The sequence below is a fragment of the Colossoma macropomum genome, unplaced genomic scaffold (assembly GCF_904425465.1).
Source record: "Colossoma macropomum unplaced genomic scaffold, Colossoma_macropomum, whole genome shotgun sequence".
Lineage (NCBI taxonomy): Eukaryota > Metazoa > Chordata > Actinopteri > Characiformes > Serrasalmidae > Colossoma > Colossoma macropomum.
In genome coordinates, this window is record NW_023494805.1 from 6743487 (window position 1) to 6766722 (window position 23236).

The following is a 23236-nucleotide window of genomic DNA, read 5'->3' on the forward strand; positions in this document are numbered from 1 at the left end:
AGAAAATGATGAGTGTCAATAATGGTCCTTCTCCATATAATATCTGGTCCCTTTCCCCTCGTGGGTGGGGTAAGGAGTAACTGATATACTGTACAGCAACATATTGTGGCAAAGTAATCCCTTTGACTTTGTTGGCATTTTTGTCTTGTTTAGGGGGCTATTAAATTTATTTTATACTTAAATATTTATTTAGTAATGCAGAATCAAAATAAAGTCAAATGATTAAGAGTTTAAGTTATGCGTAAAATACTAGAAGGTTTATAGTAGATTTACAGAATTTCCTCTCGCTCTCCAAATCAGAGGCCCCATCTCCACCTTTTACATTAAGGCCCCATCTGAGTGTAAAAGGATAAACAAGTCTAATCTCAGAAGCTTAATTTTTTTAGCAGCACATCAATAGTAACAATACACGTCCACAGAACCACATGCACACACTTTAACCAATAAGCCACAACCTACATGAAAGAACAACATAAAGAGTCCCTTTTCATGTGTGGCACGCACCTCCCATGAGCCTCTTTGAATGACATTTGAATTGCAAAACTTCTACGCTCTTGGGAGGCAGCGTGCCTTGAGGCACCTGCCGCAGTATTTCTTTGTTTGTTGAAACAGTTAAATGGCTTCTCACCACGTGACGGAAATTTTTAGGTTGATCTGACCAACCATTTCTTACAGAGTGACTTACCAAAACGGCAAATAAAACATCTCACATTCTTACATTGGTGCATCTTTTTTCAGTATTTTAACAAAACCTTTTTGCTATTAACTTTCAGTCCATTCTAGGCCAAAATAAGATGCTCAGACAGCCAACATAACTTTAATAGTCTTTAATAGGGGTCAGCAATCCTATCTGTAAAGAGCCGGTGTGGCTGTATGGTTTTAACCCAACTGACCAGCAGCACACCTCAACTAAACAACTGCTTAAAAAAATTAAGACCAACTTATTCAACGAGTAAAATGAGGCAGTTCTGTGTGTTTGGAATGAAAAACTACAGCCTCATTGACCTTTATATATATAAGATACATATAAGATACATATAAGACCTTTACATCAAATATTTACGCAGAGAAATGTTGACTCATGTCTTGTTTTCACATAGTAAAAGTTGCCCTAGTGAATGAGTGATATTGTTACGATTTGTCTTTTTTATAGATTCAAATGGGAACGACACAGGCAGAAGTTCAGCAGATGATCCAGGAATCTTAATAAGATTGAGGAAATCAAACAGTCTGTGCAGCTCAGTAAAGTGAGCCTTAACGGAATTTCAACAATGTTTTTGTACAAAAACATCGATGTCAGGTCACAGAACAGAAACAGCATAGGTAAAAGCTACCAGTGACTTTAAACAGAATACTGATTTTCCCCTGGAATGTGCTGCACTTGACACTGTAAATCAATATAGATCATACTGTTTAAAATCAGATTGGGCTGTCTGGAAATGCTCTGAAGTGGTTTACATGTATGTGCCTAACAGAAAGTATTTTGTTACTCTTGCCAAATTTTTTATCTAGAAGGAATGTCTTTTTCTGTGGAGTACCTCAGGGGTTTATCTTGAGCCTGCTTGTATCTTTGGCCAGACCCCTGAAACAAAGCTATTGCAATCCAAGTACGTATCTGTATTTTCATAAAAATGCAAAAATGCATCATTTGATATTGAGCAAAAATGCATATTGGGGTAATGTAAGTCAGCTGGTGAAAATCTGCCACTTTCTAGCCAGTGCAGATAACTATCAGCATGGGAGTGGCCTCGTGATGTCACCCAGGAGAAACGAAAGTAAAGCAAGCCTGTTTGATAAACAGGATCCAGTTCCTTTTCGCAGGACACAATCTTTGGTTTGAAGGATTTCCAGCCAGGTAAACCCTACAAATAAACTCCGGAAGAGGAGAAAAGTGGTAATGTGTCTAGATTTACAACATTTCTATTATTCACTGTTGTTCAAGTGGTGTTTTTTTCTTTGAACTTTTTAAAATGTTCTATTCCAATCACATTTCAAGCTGTGATCATTTGTTTAGCCACAGACTGCATGTATAACAGGTGGAATATGAAGTGGATCAGTCAGGCAAACATGACTAAGATATAAAATGAGATATTGTGGTGTTCTGCCACTGGCTGCCCTTCTATTGGAGCTCTGAAGCATTCATGCAAAAAAGGCATAAAAAGGGGCTCATGGGAAACGTGTGTCCTCCCTAAGAAAGGCTGTTTGTTGTGTTGTGTTGCTTGTTAGTTAAGTGGGGTTACAGGTGCTTAATGTGCTATTTTCTATAGGGTGTGGCTTTAGTTGAGTGGGTTAAAGTGTGGAGTGAAAGTCTGTGGCTTTAAATGACCTTCTTCCTGTGTGGGCTGTATTTCAAGTAGCTTTTCTGCCCTGTTTGGAATAAAAGAGCATATTTCAAACAGAAACTATGGCCTTTCCTGACTCTTCTTCAGTTTACAGTTACAATTTGTACATTCAAGTTATTAAAAAGCAAAAACCTTCTGTTAACAGACCAAGAAATGTCAATAGGAAGTGACCTTCATGATCACTTTCATGATATCTCTGTCTCTTTGGTCAGTCATGGCTTCCTCCAGCAGTCTCCTGGCTGAAGATCAGCTAAAGTGCCCTATTTGTCAGGATGTGTTCACAGATCCAGTCACTACTCCATGTGGACACAACTTCTGCATGGTCTGTCTCAAAGAGTGCTGGGACAGCAGTTCACACTGCCAGTGTCGTGTTTGTAAAACAGAATTCACTCAAAGATCTGAACTGTCTGTGAACACGTTCATCTCTGGACTGGCTGCTCAGTTCAAGAAGTCAGTTCAGGTCAAATCCAAAAGAGCTCCAGAGAAACCTGACAAATCTCAGGTTCTCTGTGACTTTTGCTGTGAAATGAAACGTGCAGCCCTGAAGTCCTGCCTGATCTGTATGGCCTCTTGCTGCGACATTCATCTGGAACTTCATCAGACAGTTGCTTCATTCAAGAAACACAAACTGATGGATGCTGTGGAGAACCTGGAGGACTACATCTGCCAGAAACATGAGAGACCCCTGGAGCTGTTCTGTAGAGATGACCAGACATGTGTGTGTCAGTTCTGCACTGAAGGAGACCACAAGACTCACAGCACTGTTCCTATAGAGGAGGAGATTCAAGTAAAGAAGGTGAGAGACATTTACACAGAGAAATGGTGACTCGTCTTCTTTTCACATAGTAAAATATATCTTGTTTTTATAGATTCAAATCGGAACAACACAGGCAGAAGTTCAGCAGATGATCCAGGACCGACTGAAGAAGATTGAGGAAATCCAACAGTCTGTAGAGCTCAATAAAGTGAGTCTTAAGTAAATTTCAACAAAAAACAATTATGTCAGGTCATAGAATAGTAACAGAATAGGTAAACATTGCCAGTGACCTTTGACAGAATATTGAATTTCCTCATGAACTCATGCTGCATTTGACCCTGTAAGTCAATAAAGATCATAAATAAGATTGGACTGTCTGGAAATGCTATGAAGTGGTTTTAGATGTGTGTAGCAGACAAAATACTTTGTTACTCTTGCTAAGTTTGTATCTGGAAGGAATGATATTTACCGTGGAGTACCTCAGGGGTTTATCCTGGGGCCCCTTTTATTTTTCTTTTACATACGACTCACCTATATTATGAATGAACATGGAGTCAACTCCATAGCTATGCAGATGATAGGCTACTTTGCATTTCTGTTGCACCTGTTGAAAGGAGTGCTATAGATCAACTGTTTAACTGTTTGTCAAGCTGTATAAACAGGAATTTCTTGAAAGGACAAAACCGATTATTTGTTCACTTGGGTCTACTGCTCAGATGAAGTAAATGAGCAAACTTGGATGTCTGGCAATGTAAATTAAATCTGAAAAATGAGACCTGGGTGCTATTTTTGACTCCAACAACAGTTTTAAGTCTCACACTGATAAGCATAATTAAAACAGCATCACAACATAAAATTTTGGATCGTCTTAACACCAACTTTTTTTGGTTTAGCTGTTATCTTTTTTTCTTGTTTGCATTCCTTGGTTTACTATTCGTGATTATTTTTTTCTTCACTTTGTCCAATATTTTACTCCTTCTATTATTGTCCATTTGCTTTTCTCTAATGCTTGATTATGATGTAATATAAAGCACATTGAGCTGCATTTTAATACATGAAAGCTGCTGTTAATACGATCATCAGGAAAATATAGAGAAGGAGAAAGCAGACAGTGTGGAGGTCTTCAGAGCTCTGCTGCGCTGCATTGAGAGAAGCCAGGCGGAGCTGCTTGAGGTGATGGAGGAGAAGCAGAAAGCAGCAGAGAGGCAGGCTGAAGAGTTCATTAAAGAGCTGGAGCAGGAAATCACTGAGCTAAAGAGGAGAGACACTGAGCTGGAGCAGCTCTCCCACACTGAGGACCACCTCCACCTCCTACAGGTCAGAGTCCCTCTGTTTCTCAATAGTAATGCAGTCCATCACAGGACAGCACTCCCCATGCTGAGGGGTTTCTCCTCTCTCCTGCTGGACTGTAGGTTTACCCGTCCCTCTCAAGCCCTCTTCAGTCCAAGGACTGGACTGATATCAATGTTAATACAACTCTGTGTGTGGAGACTCTGAGGAGAGCTCTGTCTCAGCTTCAGGAAGAGCTCAACAAGGAGAAGGAGAAGCTTCCTGAGATCAGTAAGTATTTAATGTAAGACAATTGGATGTTCAGCCGATACTAGACAATGTCTGATACATACAGCATTAAGATATTTTTATTCTGTATTGTTATGTATTAAAACGTCCCATCAATGTCATCCCTACACTTTGTCAGACTGTGTTAATATTAAAATGCCGGTTTGTGGTTCATAGTAATCAAGTATTGGATTAAGCACATTTTGAACAAAGGATATTGTCTATTCTTTTCCAAACAGAGTTGAAGAGAATGCCAGAGTATGCAGGTCTGTGGGCTCTCATTGATCATATGAGCTGAATATATATGAGTCTGCTCTATTACATTCTGTTAAATGGTTTAAGCTTTGTGTTTCTCTCTCAGTGGATGTGACTCTGGATCCTGATACAGCTCATCCTGCTCTCATCCTCTCTGATGATGGAAAACAAATGACACTTGGAAAAAAACAAAAGAATCTCCCTGAAAACCCAGAGAGGTTTGATCGTTGTGCCTGTGTGCTGGGAAAGGAGGGGTTCTCCTCAGGGAGGTTTTACTATGAGGTTCAGGTCAGAGGGAAGACGGCATGGGATTTAGGAGTGGTCAGAGAGTCCAGTAACAGGAAGGGACAGATTACACTGAGTCCTGAGGATGGATACTGGACTGTATGGCTGAGAAATGAGACTGAATATAAAGCTCTGGACTCTCCTCGTGTTCCCCTCTCCTGAAACAGGCTCCCCAGAAGGTGGGGGTGTTTGTGGATTATGAGGAGGGTCTGGTCTCCTTCTATGATGTTGAGGTCAGGTCTCATATCTACTCTTTCACTGGTCAGTCTTTCACTGAGAAACTCTATCCGTACTTTAGCCCCTCTGACAATAAAGGTAAAAACTCAGCACCACTGATCATCACACCTGTTGAGCATTAAAAATGAGGTTTATTTTCCACATAATTGTAACAGAAGAACGTGTTCTGTGGCGCTGTAGATCATAACTAATAATAGACCTTAGCCTTTTTATCACTGATCTCCTTTTGATGAGATGAAAATGAAATGATTTTCCTGATGAATCATGTAGGAATCACAGCTTTTTATACACAGATACATGTATCACTTTAGACTCTCATAAAAATTCTGTTTCATGAATTTCTTTTTCATTTGCATATGCTGAATGTAAATATTCATGACGTTTATATTTTAGTTTGTGACACATTTCTAAATTGTACATGTCAATATTTCAAATGAACACAAGGTAATTATGTGTTAAAACTGAGCAAAATAAACTCTAATATCTCTGTATAATATGGAAGTTACTCACATAATTCTGTTCTTTTCTCTCCGAGTGATACACAATGCAGTTGTGGGCATTTTAAACACGTATTCATAGACATTTATTTTTAATGTAGTTGTTGTTTGCCACGCAGCTGGCCATGGTAGGCTACAGTGTCAATGGTAACAGAAAGCTACCGTAAAAATAACTTTATCCTAATATTGTAAGTTTGACAATTATACACCGATCAGGCATAACATTATGACCACCTCCTTGTTTCTATGCTCATTGTCCATTTTATCAGCTCCACTTACTATATAGGTGCACTTTGTAGTTCTACAGTTACAGACTGTAGTCCATCTGTTTCTCTGCATACTTTGTTAGCCCCCTTTTACCCTGTTCTTCAGTGGTCAGGACCCCCATGGACCCTCACAGAGCAGGTACTATTTGGGTGGTGGATCATTCTCAGCACTGCAGTAACACTGACGTGGTGGTGGTGTGTTAGTGTGTGTTGCGCTGGTCTGAGTGGATCAGACACAGCAGTACTGCTGGAGTTTTTAAACACCTCAGTGTCACTGCTGGACTGAGAATAGTCCACCAACCAAAAATGTCCAGCCAACAGCGTCCTGTGGGCAGCATCCTGTGACCACTGATGGAGGACTAGAGGATGACCAACACAAACTATCGTCTCTGACTTTACATCTACAAGGTGGACTGACAAGGTAGGAGTGTCTAATAGAGTGGACAGTGAGTGGACAGCATATGTTGTTGATGCTGGTATGCTGGTCAACCAGCATGACCATGCTGGGTGACCAGCTAAACCAATACTAGACCAGTATTAACCAGCATAGACTAGCATGGAATGCATGCTGATCTTTAGTTTGCTAGTTTGAAGAGATAATATGGCCAGCTGTAGCACGCATCTCTGATCCTGATTCACTTTTCCTCCAACATATCCAAAAATCGACCCAGTTTCCAGTGGTGGACAGTAACTAACTAAATGTAATTCGTTACTGTACTTGAGTAGTTTTTTCGTGTATCTTTTTACTTTCACTCCACCACATTTCAAAGTCAAATATCTCACTTTTTACTCCACTACATTATGCGAAATCTGTAATTCCTTTTGGTTTATGTGTGTATAAAAACGTAACATCAAAACGAAAGAAGCGTGAAGCAAGAACACCAATCAGGGCACAGCAGTCACTGTTTAGAGCTTGTTTTGACCTGTTGGTCATACCGACCCAGTGCAGCACATGGTTCAACGTCAGTGCAGCAGCGTAAGATTTTGGGAGAGTCTATTCAACATAAATGATGAACTGATCTAACTTTGTGTAAATAGACCACAATATAGAAATATGTACACATGCAGTTGTGACTGACGTGTCTTTTTTCTGAATTTATACAAACACTATTTCATTTTGAAGTAGATTTGCTTTTTCTAGTTTATGTTTGTGAACAGAGACCTACAGATGCAGTTTAGTAAAGGAAAACTCATTTGTGAACCTGAGATTAAAGTTTTTATTAAACTTAAACTTGTAACTAAGTTGCAAATAAATCTGAAAAAAAAACTGAAACTTTGCTTGTTTGTAAAAACTTATTTCAGAGCCACTCAGTTCTACCTGATGGAAACTGTTTGCCTTCAGTGTTTTGTGCTTATGATAATTTTAATAGACATCAGCGTCACTAATTAATGACATTCTATTAAAAGATTGGTTTACCAAGAGAGACACTGGAGTATTTTCACCTAAAATGAGTTAATGAAGCGAGTCTTGTTAAAAAAATGATAATAGGACATTAAAGTCATAATTAATCTTTTAGTACTTTTACTTTCCATACTTAAGTACATTTGAAGGCAAATACTTTTGTACTTTTACTCAAGTGGAGGTCTAAAGGGAGGAATTTCTACTTCTACTGGAGTAATATTTTACTTTGGGTATCTCTACTTTAACTCAAGTACGTGATTTGTGTACTTCTTCCACCACTGCCTGTTTCGTTGATTTATCCTGGATCCAGTAGGTGTTTGAGTAATTCAGTGGATTTGGGTCACAGCCATAATATGAGATCACACAAATTAAATTTAAGCTTAGGAGCAAAACAGTATGTGCTGTCTTTCTGTACACAGACACACAGTCTATTCTTTGTCTATGATGACCACTATTCAGCAGCCAGCTCACACAATAAGATGCATTCTGCTTTCGCCCAAAAATATAGACCAAAAAAAGAAAGTAGAAAAAAGCTGTAAGTAACCTTGACTACGTTCCTGCCATGGCACATGAATATTTTAAGTGATGCTAGGCGCCATATTAGCTGAAAGAGAAAACAGGAGTGGGGAAGTGGAGCTACTGAGGTCCAGGTAAGCTGTTCAAATATATTTACTCTGCTATCACAAAATTATGGAAAAAAGCGATACCTGCCTATCTACACTTTTTTATTTTAAAGATGATGAATGTAATACAAGCAGCTGTTGCACACTTCTGTTACTTAGCTAGCTAAATTAGCTATTTATATATACACACTCATTCCAAATTTGTTCCAAAAGACGTTTGGACAAAATCACGTTCACCACTGTGTTACATCACCTTTCCTCTTAGCAACTCTTCATAAATGTTTGGGGACGTAAAACACAAATTGATCCAGTTTTAAACAAGGATTTTTTTACATTCTTCTGTTCTACAGGTTTTCAGTTGTGCAGCCATACAGGGCCTTTGTTGTTGTATTTTGAGATTAATAATGCTTTATCAATAAATGACCGTTCTGGTCTGCAGGAAGGCCAGTCACTCTGATTAGGCAGCCCTGCTGTTGTAACACGTGCAGAAAGTTTCTTGATCTTAGTCACATAGAAATAAACATGGACGTCCCTGATAAAGGCAGCATATGTTGCTCCGTAATGTCTTCAGTGTCAGTAATGCTCTCATAAATGCGCAGCCTCTTAACGTTCCAGGCTTATTACATACTAAGGCTTATTATTCATTAACTACAGGGACTTCAATGCCAACTAATGGTTCTTTTCTTAGGTTACAGAAGCCTGTAATAAAACTTTGGGCTCGCTGTCGGGACCATGGCTTGGTAAGGGGTTAACCACTAAACCCCCCTATATCATGACAGACTCTGGCTTTCGAACTTGTGTATCCATCACTGAAGCATGCTGGTTTGTAGTGTTGCCGTTTGAGGGGTCGACAGTCATGGGCATCCATTTGTGGTTTTTGGCCTTGTCCTTTACACACAGAGGTTTCTCCAGATTTCCTGCATCTTTTGATGTTATAGAGGGTGAAGTACCTTTTGAACTTTTGGATTTATTTTGCTGATGCATTTTAGCAAAGAGGTGAGCTTTGATCGTCCTTGCTCATGAAAGACTCCGCCTTTCCTGGATGCTTATTTTACATCCAAGCATGACTGTATCACCAATTTAAGATGTTTTTTAACATGTTTCTTGTCCTGATTTTTTTTGGAATGTGTTGCAGGCAACAGTTCCAGAATGAACATATAGTTACTTAAAAGCAATGAAGTTGATAAGGTAAACATTACATATCTTGCACTTTTTTCATTCAAATACAGGTCAAAGTACTTTTTTGGAATTGAGTTTGTACTGACAAGTAAGTTACTAGCTAGCAAATGTTAGCCAACTAGCTAAACTATGTTTGGAATTATAAAAAAAAACATTTGTTTCTGATCTTTTTAATTCACCTTGAGCTGAGTTAAAATCACCAGTATTCCTTGCAAACTTTGTTTTAATATTTTTCTATCTGTAGCTAAAGGTTAAGATGATGTGTTTTTGAAAACACTGTTGGTGTGGACGGAATATGTCTGTAAAAATATCTGAATATGTGTGGATGAGGCACACTAAAGTTTATCAGTGAAATTGACACAAATTTGCTTGGCATAAATATGCAGCGTATTATTGAATTATAAATAAACTTTCATACACAGAGAAGAATGGAATGCCAAAAGATACTGTGGATTTCAGATGTATTGGATTATTAATGTCAGCTTGTTTTTTAATTGCAAACCTTGCCATCAGGCCCAGATTGACACAGGACAGAAAGAAGCAGTGAAGATCTACACTGCACTGGTAAGTATGGACCTGTACATTGCATCATTCATAGGCTGCTCTCTGTTGCTGATTACGTACCACTGCAAAATATTTCAATGACTCTTTCTGGGCCTAAACTGTACATCTTGACTCTCCTTACAGCCACAGGTAAACACTTCTGACCTAGACCTCCTTATTATCTGAAATGGCTTCCCTTCCTTCCCTTTCCTCTGGCATCCAAGACCAATGTATATGAATTTGAGATGTAGCTCAAGGATGACAGCAATACAAGAACAAAGAAAAACATAGTAGGTAAGGGGTGTTTTTTTTTTTAAGGAACATAATAAAAATGACAAAAGTTGAAAATCTTTTACAGTGGTGCTAGAAGGCTTGTGAACACTGTAGAATATTTTGCATACCTAAAAAGTAATCGGACTGTCATCAAAATGATTAAGAAACCCAAAAAAACAGAGAATACATAAAATTATTTACCTTCATTCATTAATTGATCAGTCTTTGCTTTGAGTATCTGGTGTGACCAACTTAACAGTAATGACAATGTTTGCCATAGCTATTGATCAGTCTCACACACTGGCTTGGAGAATTTTTTGCCCCACTCCTTCATATAGAATTGCTTTAGCTCAGGGAGGTTTGTTGGGTTTCTTGTATAAATTGAACGCCTCAGGCTCACTACAACATTTCTATTGGACTCTGATGCTGCAATTCCAAATCAATACATTTCTTCTTCTTTACCCCTTTAAAATCCCAGGCTTATTACATACTGAGGCTTATCATTATTATTATCTACAGGGACTTTAGTACAAACTGCCTAAATTATTCTTAGGTTATAGAAATGTGTCCTAAAACTTTGGGACCGCTGGTTGGCCCCGGCCATTTAAGGGGTTAACCATTCTAATAAGCAAATTTCTGCATCAGCTCCGCCATGCTGCTTCTCCATGCATTAATAACTTATTGTTTGGTAACACTTTACTGTAGGCTGCTGTTCATAAGGCTACATGACACCTACATAAGGTTGTCCTTACAACTGACATAACCCTACATAACTGTTTGTAAATGCTTATTACAACAGGCGTCATCTGTCATAAAGGCTACTTTAGCTGACTTTGATCAAAATTTGCAAATGTAACCTTTATAGCGAATGACGCTTATTGGAACAAGCATTTATAAACAGTTATGTTGGGTTATGTCAGTTGTCATTACAAGCTTATGTAGGTGTCATGTGGCCTTATTAACAGCACCCTACAGTAAAGTGTTACCTATTGTTCTTTTAATAATAAGTGACTGAATTAGTCCCTCACTAAAGTACACAACAGGACTGAATTGCCTACAAATCATATCTTAATTTATTCATTTATTTAATAGACCCTTAGATTATTTCAAAGCAGAGCATTTCAATCAACATACAGTACTTTCTTCAACTGTTACTGAGCTGAAGGAATAGCTGACTCTACCAAAAGCAGGTCTCATGGAATGTATTAGCTTATTTTGTGCTGAAAATGTGGCCTGAATCATCAATGATTAAATTGGAAAGGAGTGAGTGGAAAAATGTCTTTTACATACATCCCATCTATGGCAACCAAGGCTTATTATAATGTGTGTAATATGTTTCCAGTTACAGTGACGGTATGTCAGTAATTGTTTAAAAGGCCATCCCCTTTCCCCCCCTCTGTAATAGTTCCTCCCAATTTCTCAGTTGGTACGGTCCATTTTGTAATGTTCAGGAGGACGTACGCCAGTTAAGACACTTGTTGAGTCATTCTGCTGCGGCATGGATTTCCTTTGGCGTGCGTGCATGTAAAGTAAGTAGCGTTGTTGTAACGTTTTCACCTAAATATTATATAGAATGTGAGTTAGTTAGTCTGGGCAACCGAATGTTTGTTTACAAATCAATGTATCCATTAATGTGTGCACGTGTTTGTTACCTGATTAACTTACTTTATGTAGTGTGTACTGAGAAGCTTTGTGTTTCTGTATATCTACAATTGCCTGGTTTGTTATTCTATCTTATGGTGCCATATGATGTTCTAGCCATCTAGTGGTCAAACTAAGTATTGACACCTATATTGTTGTACAGATGTGTACTTCATGTTAATTCCCTAATGTTTATTATTGTATATGCTTTCTATTGCTTTATAGGAAACCACACACACAGTTTATTATTTCTTTGTATATCAGAGTTCAGAAGTTCCCCTGTTCAAGTTGTGTGGTAGTGGCAAACCCTTCAATAAAGGGATCAAGGGTGATGTGCTGGTCTGAGTGGATCAGACACAGCAGTGCTGCTGGAGTTTTTAAACACTGTGTCCACTCACTGTCCACTCTATTAGACACTCCTACCTTGTCAGTCCACCTTGTAGATGTAAAGTCAGAGACGATAGCTCATCTGCTGCTACACAGTTTGTGTTGGTCATCCTCTAGTCCTTCATCAGTGGTCACAGGACGCTGCCCACAAGACGCTGTTGGCTGGATATTTTTGGTTGGTGGACTATTCTCAGTCTAGCAATGACACTGAGGTGTTTACCTCCCTGTTTGAATCCCAAATCCACACAGTTTATTTTTTAATTTCTGCACGTTTCTTATCAACATGCTTTCTTTTCTTTGGCAGAAACTGAAGGTCAGTTTGCCTGTGGTTTCTGCTTTCTCAGCATATTCAACCACTGATTTCTCAAGGATACAAACATCAGCCTCTACCCAAGCCCTCTTCTTTTTCAAATCATCTAGCTCATCTATAAAGGCCTTCCTCTTCAATTCACCAGCTTGATGCTCTAAGGTAGCTATGCTTGTCTTCCGCGTCTTAAAGGATAGCGGGTCAAGCCGAGCTTTACTCGAAGCTCGAAGGGCTCGTGGTACAGTTCGAGTTTTTAACATTGCCATCAGGGAGGCAGGGTCTGGTCTAATTTTGGCTTTGTAGGCGAAGGTTTTAAATATGATGCATCCACAGGCAGCCAGTGACGGGAGCGCAGCAGTGGAGTGACGTGACTGAACTTAGGAAGACTGAAGACGAGCCGTGCTGCTGCTTTCTGAATGAGTTGCAGGGGCTTGATGACCTGCATAGATAGATCCAGCCAACAGCGAGTTGCAGTAGTCAGGCTTTGAGATGACAAGAGACTGAACGAGCACCTGGGTGGCCTCTTGAGAGAGAAAGGGTCAAATCCTCCGAATGTTGAACAGGAGAAACCTGGATGACCAAGTCAGGTTTGCGATATGAGCCGAGAATGAAAACTGGCCACCCAGAATCACACAGACACTTCTTGCCTCTTCAGACAGAACAATCAGAGAGTTCTCAAATAAAATGGCAAGGTCATCAAACGCCTTGGTGATTTATTACCATTTGGAGTACATTTCTGATGTACATCATGCCACAAACAAATATAACTTTAAGCTTTTACATACAAAGAGAACAAATAAAAAAAAGCTTCAGGAATTTTTCCATAAACATGACAGTAAGTAGGTTAAGTGAAATGACTTCCACAGTCACCACATCTGAATCTAATAGAGTACCTTTAAGAGGTTCACAGCATGTGCAGAATTTGCAGCTAATAAATCTGCAGAAATGACATGAAGCCATCAGGTCAACATGAAACAGATCTCTAAGGAACATTTCCAGCACCTTGTTGAACCCATGCCACCAAAAACCACAGTCTTCTGAAAGCAAAGGGGGAACCTACTCAGTAATACAATGATCTTCCTGTTAAAGCAGCTGGTGCATGCACCTCTGCTTGTCTGTTCCAAACCACAGAACCACTAAAGGAACCTCAGAACCAGCTGATACTCAGGAAGGTAGATCTCATATGAGTTTTAAATTCAGAATATCTTTTATGTGTTTATTTCAGTCAACAGATCTGTCAAAACTAATGGAATCAGCAGAACTTCTCAGGATGATTGTGTTTAACTCAGCGCCCCCTTTGCTTCTGCAAGTAGCGGATAATTTATATTATTCTTTTATAGATATTACTGTAGAACTTCCTCAAATTACATTTTTTAATAATTTAATGGAAACTTGAAGCTTGACTTGAAGTCACACTTTAAAAAGATAAAGAACTAAATAGCTTTAAGCGCTTGGATTACCACAAGGTTCATCAATCAAATAGAAGCTGACATTCTGCACTTATAAAAATAAAGTAAAATGTAGTAAACAGTACAACACTGTACAGCTGACGTACAGATACAACAAACTAGTCCAGGTTTATTCATTCATTGGCTACTTTGTTAATGCATTACTTCATTTATTCAACCAATTATTCTGTAATGTATTTAAGGATTTTCAGAAATATGCTTTTATTTACATCCTGAAATATTTTCTGACATAAAAAGTTCTGAAGGGAGGCATTTGTCTCATCTATGAAGTTTTAACAGGTGTGATGATCAGCGGTCCTGAGTTTCTACCTCCATAATTGATTAGAGAGGGACTTAGGTATGGATAGAGTTTCTCAGTGAAAGACTGACCAGTGAAAGAGTAGATGTGAGAATTGGCCTTAACATCATAGAAGGAGACCAGACCCTCCTCATAATCCACAAACACCCCCACCTTCTGGGGAGCCTGTTTCAGGGAGAGGGGGATCATGGAAGAGTCCAGAGCTTTATATTCAGTCTCATTTCTCAGAATCACAGTCCAGTATCCATCCTCAGGACTCAGTGTAATCTCCCCCTTCCTCTTACTGGACTCTGTGGTCACTCCTAAATCCCAGCCAGTCTTCCCTTTGACCTGAACCTCATAGTAAAATCTCCCTGAGGAGAACCCCTCCTTTCCCAGAACACCCAGACAACGATCAAACCTCTCTGGGTTTTCAGGGAGATCCTGTTGTATTTTTCCAAGTCTCACTTGTTTTCTATCATAAGATAGGATGATGTTAGGATGAGCTGAATCAGGATCCGGAGTCACATCCACTGAGAGATAAACAAACACAGTTGAAACCCATTTTAAACATGATGATGTGTAATACTGAAGAAATATCCAGTCATGTGATCAGTGAGAGCACACATACCTGCATACCGCTGAATCCTCTTCAGTTCTGTTTGGAAAGAATAATGAAAAATATCATTCACATCTTAGAATTTAAATTGTGCTTAATAAAACGCCTGTTAAGCACTGTAATATTAGAAACAAATGCCACAGTATAGTATTAAAATTATAGAGGAGTTTTAAATAAATAATATTCCAGATTCAAAACATCTTAATGTTCCATGTATCAAATATGCATTTCTTACAACAAAAACACATCTGCTCATCCTCACAGGCTCTTACTGATGAATAAATACTCACCAATCACAAAAGCCTTCTCCATCTCTTTACTGAGCTCTTCCTGAAGCTGAGACAGAGCTCTCCTCAGAGTCTCCACCCTCAGATGAGCGTTAATCCTGACCTCAGTCCAGTTCTTGGTGTGTGGAGGGCTGCAGAGGGACGGGTAAACCTACAGTCCAGCAGGAGAGAGGAGAAACCCCTCAGCATGGGGAGTGCTGTCCTGTGATGGACTGCATTACTATTGAGAAACAGAGGGACTCTGACCTGTAGGAGGTGGAGGTGGTCCTCAGTGTGGGAGAGCTGCTCCAGCTCAGTGTCTCTCCTCTTTAGCTCAGTGATTTCCTGCTCCAGCTCTTTAATGAACTCTTCAGCCTGCCTCTCTGCTGCTTTCTGCTTCTCCTCCATCACCTCAAGCAGCTCCGCCTGGCTTTTCTCAATGCAGCGCAGCAGAGCTCTGAAGACCTCCACACTGTCTGCTTTCTCCTTCTCTATGTTTTGCTAACAGCACACAATAATGATGACATTACCAGCACAGCAACGTTCATACATTAAATGCAGCTCAGGGCGCTTTAAAGAGAAAAGCAAATTTAAGTAACTTTAAGAGAACAATAAAAAGAAAAAAACAAAAGAATAATAATTAAAGGAATAAACCAGTGACTGCTCCATGTTCAGTTATAATGTAGTTGAACAGCATGCTCATAATAGAACTGAGTGGCAGCATGTACAAGAAAAATAAGTGGCCCCACTACATTCCCTTGAGGTACTCCACAGCAAATATAACACCTTCCAGTTATAAACTCAGCAAGAGTAACAAAATATCGACTATCAGTTAGATTTGTGTAAAACCACTTCCCTTTTACTCTTCCATTTCCAAAAATATTCATACCTTGAATAAGGTCTCTAACCGAAAGCTTGAATATTAAAAGATATTGCAGTTTTGAGTGTGCAGATGCTTTTTTCATATTTTTACACTTCCATTTCCAAACAGTTCCATCTTAATTTGACATGTGAGAACTTCAGTTATCTACAGTGTAAAATGCATCTAATGCATCTTAAGATGCAAGAGGACAAGGACTGATATTTTGCTATCATTACTATTCTGACCTAAAGCCTGACTAATTTCTTTCATAGATTTCACAGTTTAATTTAACTGAAATGATTGTCTGCAGTTCAGTGAACTGGTTTTCATGGTGGATTATTATAAGCATTGAGTAATACATGCATAGTAAATAATCACTGAGACCCAGTTAAGATTCACATTATTGAGTTGAACAGAGTGACTGATTTCCTCAATCTTCTTCAGTCGGTCCTGGATCATCTGCTGAACTTCTACTTGTGTTGTTCCCATTTGAATCTATTATGAATAAAAACAAATTATAACAATAGCTCTCATCATATGAGGAGTTTTTCAATGAAAAAGCAGGAGACAGAGTGAATAATTCACTAAACGTCTCTCACCTTCTTCACTTTAATCTCCTCCTCTACAGGAACAGTGCTGTGAGTCTTGTGGTCTGTCTCAGTGCAGAACTGACACACACACGTCTGGTCGTCTCTACAGAACAGCTCCAGGGGTCTCTCGTGTTTCTGGCAGATGTAGTCCTCCAGGTTCTCCACAGGGTCCATCAGTTTGTGTTTCTTGAGTTTAGCTGCAGTTTTATGAGGCATCAGATGAGTCTCACAGTAAGATACTCCACAGTCCAGACAGGACTTTACAGCCTCCAGCTGTTCATCTGTGCAGTAGTTACACAGAACCTTTGTAGGGTTAGATGGGTGTTTTTCTAAAGCGCTGCTGGATTTAACCTGAACTGACTTCTTGAACTGAGCAGCCAGTCCAGAGATGAAGGTGTTCACAGACAGTTCAGGTCTTGTAGGGAATTCTGCCTTACAAACTGGACACTGGCAGCGTGAACTGCTGTCCCAGCACTCTTTGAGACAGACCATGCAGAAGTTGTGTCCACATGAAGTAGAGACTGGATCAGTGAACACATCCAGACAGATAGAGCACTGGAGCTGATCTTCAGACAGGAGACTGCTGGAGGAAGACATGACTGACAGTGGAGATAGGACATAGTGAAGAGGAGAGAGAAATCGTGAAGGTGATTTTAAGATTGTAGAAAACATCACATATTATTCATAATAATTCTTAGCTGATGAATGAAACCCTATCATGACTTTCTTAAATAACTCAGTGTCATTGTCAAAAAAGACATTCTCAAAAATCGAATTGTTAAGCATTGGCTAAAAGGGAATATTAATGTCGCACTGAGAGGCCCTAAGAATGCATTAGGCCATAGTCTGAGGCTTTCCAAAGCAGATGACTTTTGATGACCTTGCTTGCAGGTGCACTCTCAGTGACCTCATATGAGTCCCTATGATATATGGTTCAGTGGGGCCATGCAGGATGAGATAAACTGGTACAAACTGGCTGAAACCAGCTTTTAAGGAGTGTCCTATACATGAGATACATTATGTATACAATGCATACATTGTGTACATAGATACATTTTGTATCCAATGGGACCAAATGGAACACAGAAAAAATTGATAAGAAGGGTGTGGCGATGTGATATCACCCCAGGTAAAGTATATAAAAAACATTGTCCGAACTCTGTATTCATGCAGTTGGGTCTCTCAAGAGCATGACCAAAAAATCAGCATGCCAATATTATTGGCCGATACGAGCAAGCAGAGTCCAGTAGAGTACCCCACTAAAGAGATGAGGCCAAAATAAGCCTGGCAACATTCGTGTCAGCCATGCCTGCTTTTGCTGAAGTAATGTGAAAGCCAGTACTGCCTGGCAAACATCAGAATTAGCCTGTGTTTAACACACGGTAGTAGAGTAGTGTAGGCTGAGCTGCTGACAAACTCAACTGTAGAGTCATTTATGAAACAGTGTGGCAGTTCTAGTGAGTAAACAAACATTGGTCCTATCCTAACTGATCACTTCTGAAAAGTCTCTCGCAACATCGCTTAACGCAGCTTATAACGCTGTTCATTGCTAAATTAGGTTAACCACAAAGCCAGCTAATGCTGTGTTTATGAGTGGAAAACATATTCAAAGCTGAAGTTGGCTTCTTATTTGCAAAGGTTCTTGTTCAAATTATCTCTTTCCAAATGGTGCAACATTTTCAGCAGAGGCCTCAGGTGCCAAAATGTAACTGCGGCACCGTTTAAGATGGAATTGGAAAATTCAAACAAGAAGCTGTTGAACAGGGTCTGTAGTTACAGTTGGTGCATTGGAAATTATTAAGACAGAGGAGACATGTAAATAAACGTGAGCTGAACAAGAATCTAACACAGCCTAGTGGCCAGGCAAAGTTATCGAGCTTCTCTTTCAAGTGTGCAGTGTGTGCTGAAGTGGTACTATTCTGTGAGCGTGCAGAGCTCATTGATGTGGTGTAGGGTCGAATTTTCTCGTCCAAGTTTAAAATTTGCCATCATAAGCGGAAGTAAACGCGCAGAGCGCAGTGGGGTCACTGAAGCTCAGAAATCACAGGCCTGTTGTTCTGGTATATCCCAGACAGCAGACAGTTTTGGGCTGATTCTGGCATCCCTTTTTTTATTTTCCCTTTTATTTATCCGATTTACTGATTTTTCCTTCCTCTTTTCTTTAGTTATACTTTATAAATTAGTTTAGTAAATCATTTTAATCTATCACAGCATCAGCAACAGCATTTTCTGTGAAATCATTTTATATCAGGCCTGGTCATGATTTTTTTTTCCCCCTCATTTGTTTGTAATATTTGTTTTATATATTTGTTTATATATAAGTTTATTTTCCAAAATAAAAGTCTGTGTGCATTTAAAATCTGTTTGAGGAGTCTAAAACTAGTTAAAACTTGTATGCATGACAGTAAACTGGGTGGTCCAAGGGTGGACCAGCAGTGGCAAACAGTCAGTGGGGTGCCAACCTTATCAAGCCAGGAGACCGATATATGCTCTCTATCTGGGGTGTAAGATGTTAAGTCTATTATTTGGTAATGCTAACTAGTACTGAGCACCAAAACACAGAGGTTACCTTATATTTAGGTTCACAACAAGACAAGGCTGAAGCAGGCTTTCTATTCAGGCTTCGTGCTCCTATCTACAAGAAAACTCTCTCCATGAGATGTTTCAGTCTGGCTTTAGACCCTTTCACAGTACTGAAACAGCATTAACTAGAGTAGTAAATGATCTTGTGTCTCTCGATAGTGGCCATATTTGCATATTAGTCCTTCTAGATACCACTCCTTCTGGTGCAGCATTCGATACTATCGACCACAAGATCCTCCTTGATAGGCTGTAAAATCTGGTTGGTATCAAAGGACAGGCTTTGTCATGGTTCCGATCTTATCTGACCGACCATTAGCAAGTTGTGAGTGTTAACAATAATCACTCTGATGGCACGCTAGTACAATATGATGTCGCCCAAGGATCTGTGCTCAGGCCGCTGATTTTCTCTCTGTGTATGCAACCTCTTGGTAACCTAATTCGCAATATAGTACATATCTGCTCAACCAAATGAGGCTCTACATCTAAATAATCTTGAAGAGTGTATTAAAAATATCAAATGCTGGATGACCAACAATTTCCTTCTTCTTAATCCTAATCTACTACTTGGACCCAAAGCAGAAAGATCTCAACTCTCCAAATTTGAACTAAATTTAGAGGCCACACGGTCATTCCAAGCACTACTGTAAAAGATCTAGGCGTCATCTTTGATTCCAGTCTCTCTTTTGATACACGTTTGCAACATTGTTAGAACCGCATTCTTTCACTTGCGTAACATCGCTAAACTACTTAATATTCCAGCCCTAAACGATGCGGAAAAACTTGTGCATGCATTTATAACCTCCAGGCTGAACTACTGTAACACCATTTTAGCTGGATGCTCCAATACGTTACTAAATAAGCTCCAACTGGTCCAGAACGTAGCTGCTAGAGTCCTTACAAGGACCAAAAAGTTTGACCATATATCCCCACTCCTGTCCTCATTACACTGGCTACCTGTTAAATTCGGTGTAGAGTATAAGATCCTTCTCTTACCGTATATATGGTTATATGGCCCCGCAGTTTCTTAGTGAATTCATTCAGTCATATGAACCCACACGAACGCTCCGCTCACTAAATAGCGGCCTGCTGACAGTTCCTAGAATTAGACAAACCACAGCAGGGGGTCGAGCATTTTACGTAGCCCCAAAATTGTGGAATCATCTCCCGATCTTAGGGAGTTTTTCTTTGCCACTGTCTCCATTGGCGACGCTCATGGGGGCTCGGACCCGGGTTTTTCTGTAAAGCTGCTTTGTGACAACACATGTTGTAAAAAGCGCTTTATAAATAAACTTTGACTTGACTTGACTTGACTCACCAGCTTCATGTTGGAATTTTCCCGCTCCACCTTAAATGGTGGCAGTATTCTGAACTCAAACGTCGCCATAGAACAGTGAAGGAATCGTTTTCCAGCCGTCATGACATTTATCATAAAATGTCATAGCGTCACGAGGAGCATCCGAGACAGGCAACACCAAACCGCAGAAAGTATGCGGGCTTGTAAGCTCGCGGAGGCGCGTTCGGCTTCGCACAACCCTCGAGAATCTCTCTTCGCAAGAAGTATCGGCCTCGAGTCTCCGTCTTCACCAAGAGTACTGGTCATTATGACTGAAAGACAGTAATCTAGTGTCCATATGCCTGTGTGATGCGCACGCACGAATAGAGGAGTTCGGCAGAATACCGACAGAAAACTTGTTGAACTTGAGCGCAACTGCAGCTGATCTGGGGAGCAGGAAGCCCCCGTCAAATGGTGGGAGTTCAGTTTCTCCCCCATATCATTTCTCTCACATATAGTTTGTACACGTCAAATATACAGTATATTATTTATACAAAAAGTAATATAAAAGTAATAATTCTGTGATTTTCTTAGCTTCAAAATCTGCGCTCTGCACGTTTATTTCCGCTTATGATGGGAAATTCTACATTTGGATCATTAGAAAACGACCCTTTGTTCCATTGCTGGTTGTTTGTTATTTGATTTTATGATTATTTTGTGAAATTGTAAAAAGAAGCTATTTCTTGATTTTCCCACTGACAATAACAGAACTAGAACGAGAACCGACCCATTTGCCGTTGTTCAATACTGGTTTTTAAAATGAAAATCAAATGAACAGAAGGTACACGGACCGTTTGGGATTGAGATTGGGTTGAGGGCACTTTCAGTCTGCTCTGGTACTCTATAGTTAACACTGTAAAACGTTAAAACATAGAACAGGAGTTTAAGATGAAGATCTCGAGCGTTTACAGCAGTTAAACACTAAACCACATTCACAGTGAGTTACAGAGACACTGAACAGAAGGAGTTTATCAGTAATTACCAGCATCAGCAGTTTCACTGTCCTCCTCACTCGGTCTGCTTTTCTGCTCCTTTACAGTTCACAGTTACAGTACAGCAGATCAGCTCCTCTAAGAGAGACTTCAGACTGAAAGACACTGGACTGTTTATGAAGCAGCGTCGCCTTAGTTTCATTTCTCCTGAGTGACGTCACGAGGCCGCTGCCAGTTGTATTTACAGGTTGAATTACAGCATCACAATATGCACAACATATCACAAACAAACAAACAACACGTTATTATAATAACCATTTGTATGTACACAACCATACAGAAACTCACTGACGTGTGTATCACTGCACAGATATATCTGCTGTATGGTGTGTGAAAGTCTTTGAATGACTGATGTTTTCAAATATGTGCTAATATTTCTTTTACAAGCTTCAAACTTCTGTGTTTAATCTAGCATGAATCGCTCTGGCTGGTGTGAGAACGAGAACACGCTCAGCACCTCCCACTGCAGCTTTGTGGGACTGTGGAGTGGAATTTTTAGGTTCTGAATCCTGAATAAGGTTTTGGTTCTGAATTACAATCAAAAAGTATGTAGTATTTAGTATTTAGTATTGTTGCCTATAAAGGAATGAGTATTATCAGTATTATCAATCTCACTGCTGTTCCTGTATATTTTAGAGACCTGCTGAAAGACACACAGTCACTCACCCCCACTTTGAACACGCTGTCACTGATTCTAGGATTGGGCAGTCTCCACTTATTTCTTGCCTTCAAACGTCTCCAGTAGATTGTGGCGTCAGCATAGAAGGATGCCATATTTCTGTTTTTACTGAATATGGCAGAACCGCACTGCAACACAGTAAAACTAATGAGGGAGGTCACCACCGGCCATTCACTCCCAGTCCTCTTCCAGCTCTGCCAGCACACCAGTCACTCCAGCACCATTCGCTTGGGGACTTGCTTTGGGGCACGCTGTCTCCTCCTTAAACTCCAGTGTTGCGTAGCACTCTGTTGCTGTCCTGCCCTCTCTGGCAAGCAGCTGATTGAAGTCTGACTGGTGTGGCGAGCTTGTGCTGTCTCAGCTCCTCTGGCAGCAGTGCGTTCAAGAAATGTTCCAGTACCAACTCTTCCTGCACAGCCTTCCTCGAACGCCGGGTATGCTGGTTGAACCACTGTGCTCTGGTTTACCACCAACATGCTTATCCGCTCTTCCTTTGGCCTCCGCCTCTCCGGTATCAGCTGCCTTACTGACTTCCTCATGGGGCTCCACTGTTAAGCCTCGACACTCGGTTTCTTTCGTCGTCTTCCTCATCCAGGAGAATATTAAAATGAACAAATGTTTATATGACATTTAGAATAATTGAATATGAACCAGAAGTTTCCATGCTTTAAAAAGATAAAGAAGAGTGTGCTGCTTAAAGATGATAACCTGTTTTGTTTATTGTGTCTCATTAGGGATGAAAATCCGTTTTGCTAATTAACAGTTTTGCTAATTAACTGCTAATTAACAGTTTGCTAATTAACTGTTTGACCACAATTTCTTTCATTTTGATTATCAAAATAATGGTCTCAGATCCTTTGCCATGTGTTCTCCAGTCTCATTAAGCGTTATAAGAGAAGACTCAGAGCTGTTATCTTTGGAAAGGGAGGCTGCACAAAGTATTAAATAAAGGTTAGCCAACAACTGAGAACCACACAACTGAGAAAAATACATATTTGCTGATAAGATTTGTTTT

At 39.8% G+C, this 23236-nt stretch overlaps 1 protein-coding gene and 1 pseudogene across 2 annotated transcripts; one reads left to right on the plus strand and one right to left on the minus strand.

Moving 5' to 3' along the window:
• The first annotated feature begins 1535 nt into the window (after positions 1 to 1535).
• LOC118825976 lies at positions 1536 to 5740 on the plus strand (annotated as a pseudogene).
• Positions 5741 to 13242: 7502 nt separating this feature from the next.
• On the minus strand, positions 13243 to 21693 carry LOC118825959 (E3 ubiquitin-protein ligase TRIM39-like). 2 transcript variants are annotated; one of them, XM_036596840.1, is made up of 7 exons: positions 21533 to 21693; positions 16644 to 17233; positions 16444 to 16539; positions 15450 to 15683; positions 15207 to 15354; positions 14929 to 14955; positions 14283 to 14830 (listed from the first exon to the last, which is right to left on the minus strand). In XM_036596840.1, the coding sequence occupies exons 2-7, from the start codon at positions 17229 to 17231 to the stop codon at positions 14283 to 14285; spliced, it is 1641 nt and encodes a 546-aa protein (XP_036452733.1). In that variant the 5' UTR covers positions 17232 to 17233; positions 21533 to 21693. The 2 variants fall into 2 exon arrangements, with proteins under 2 accessions (XP_036452734.1, XP_036452733.1); XM_036596841.1 differs by lacking the exon at positions 21533 to 21693 and having other exon boundaries at positions 13243 to 14830; positions 16644 to 17231.
• Between the last annotated feature and the right edge of the window lie 1543 nt (positions 21694 to 23236).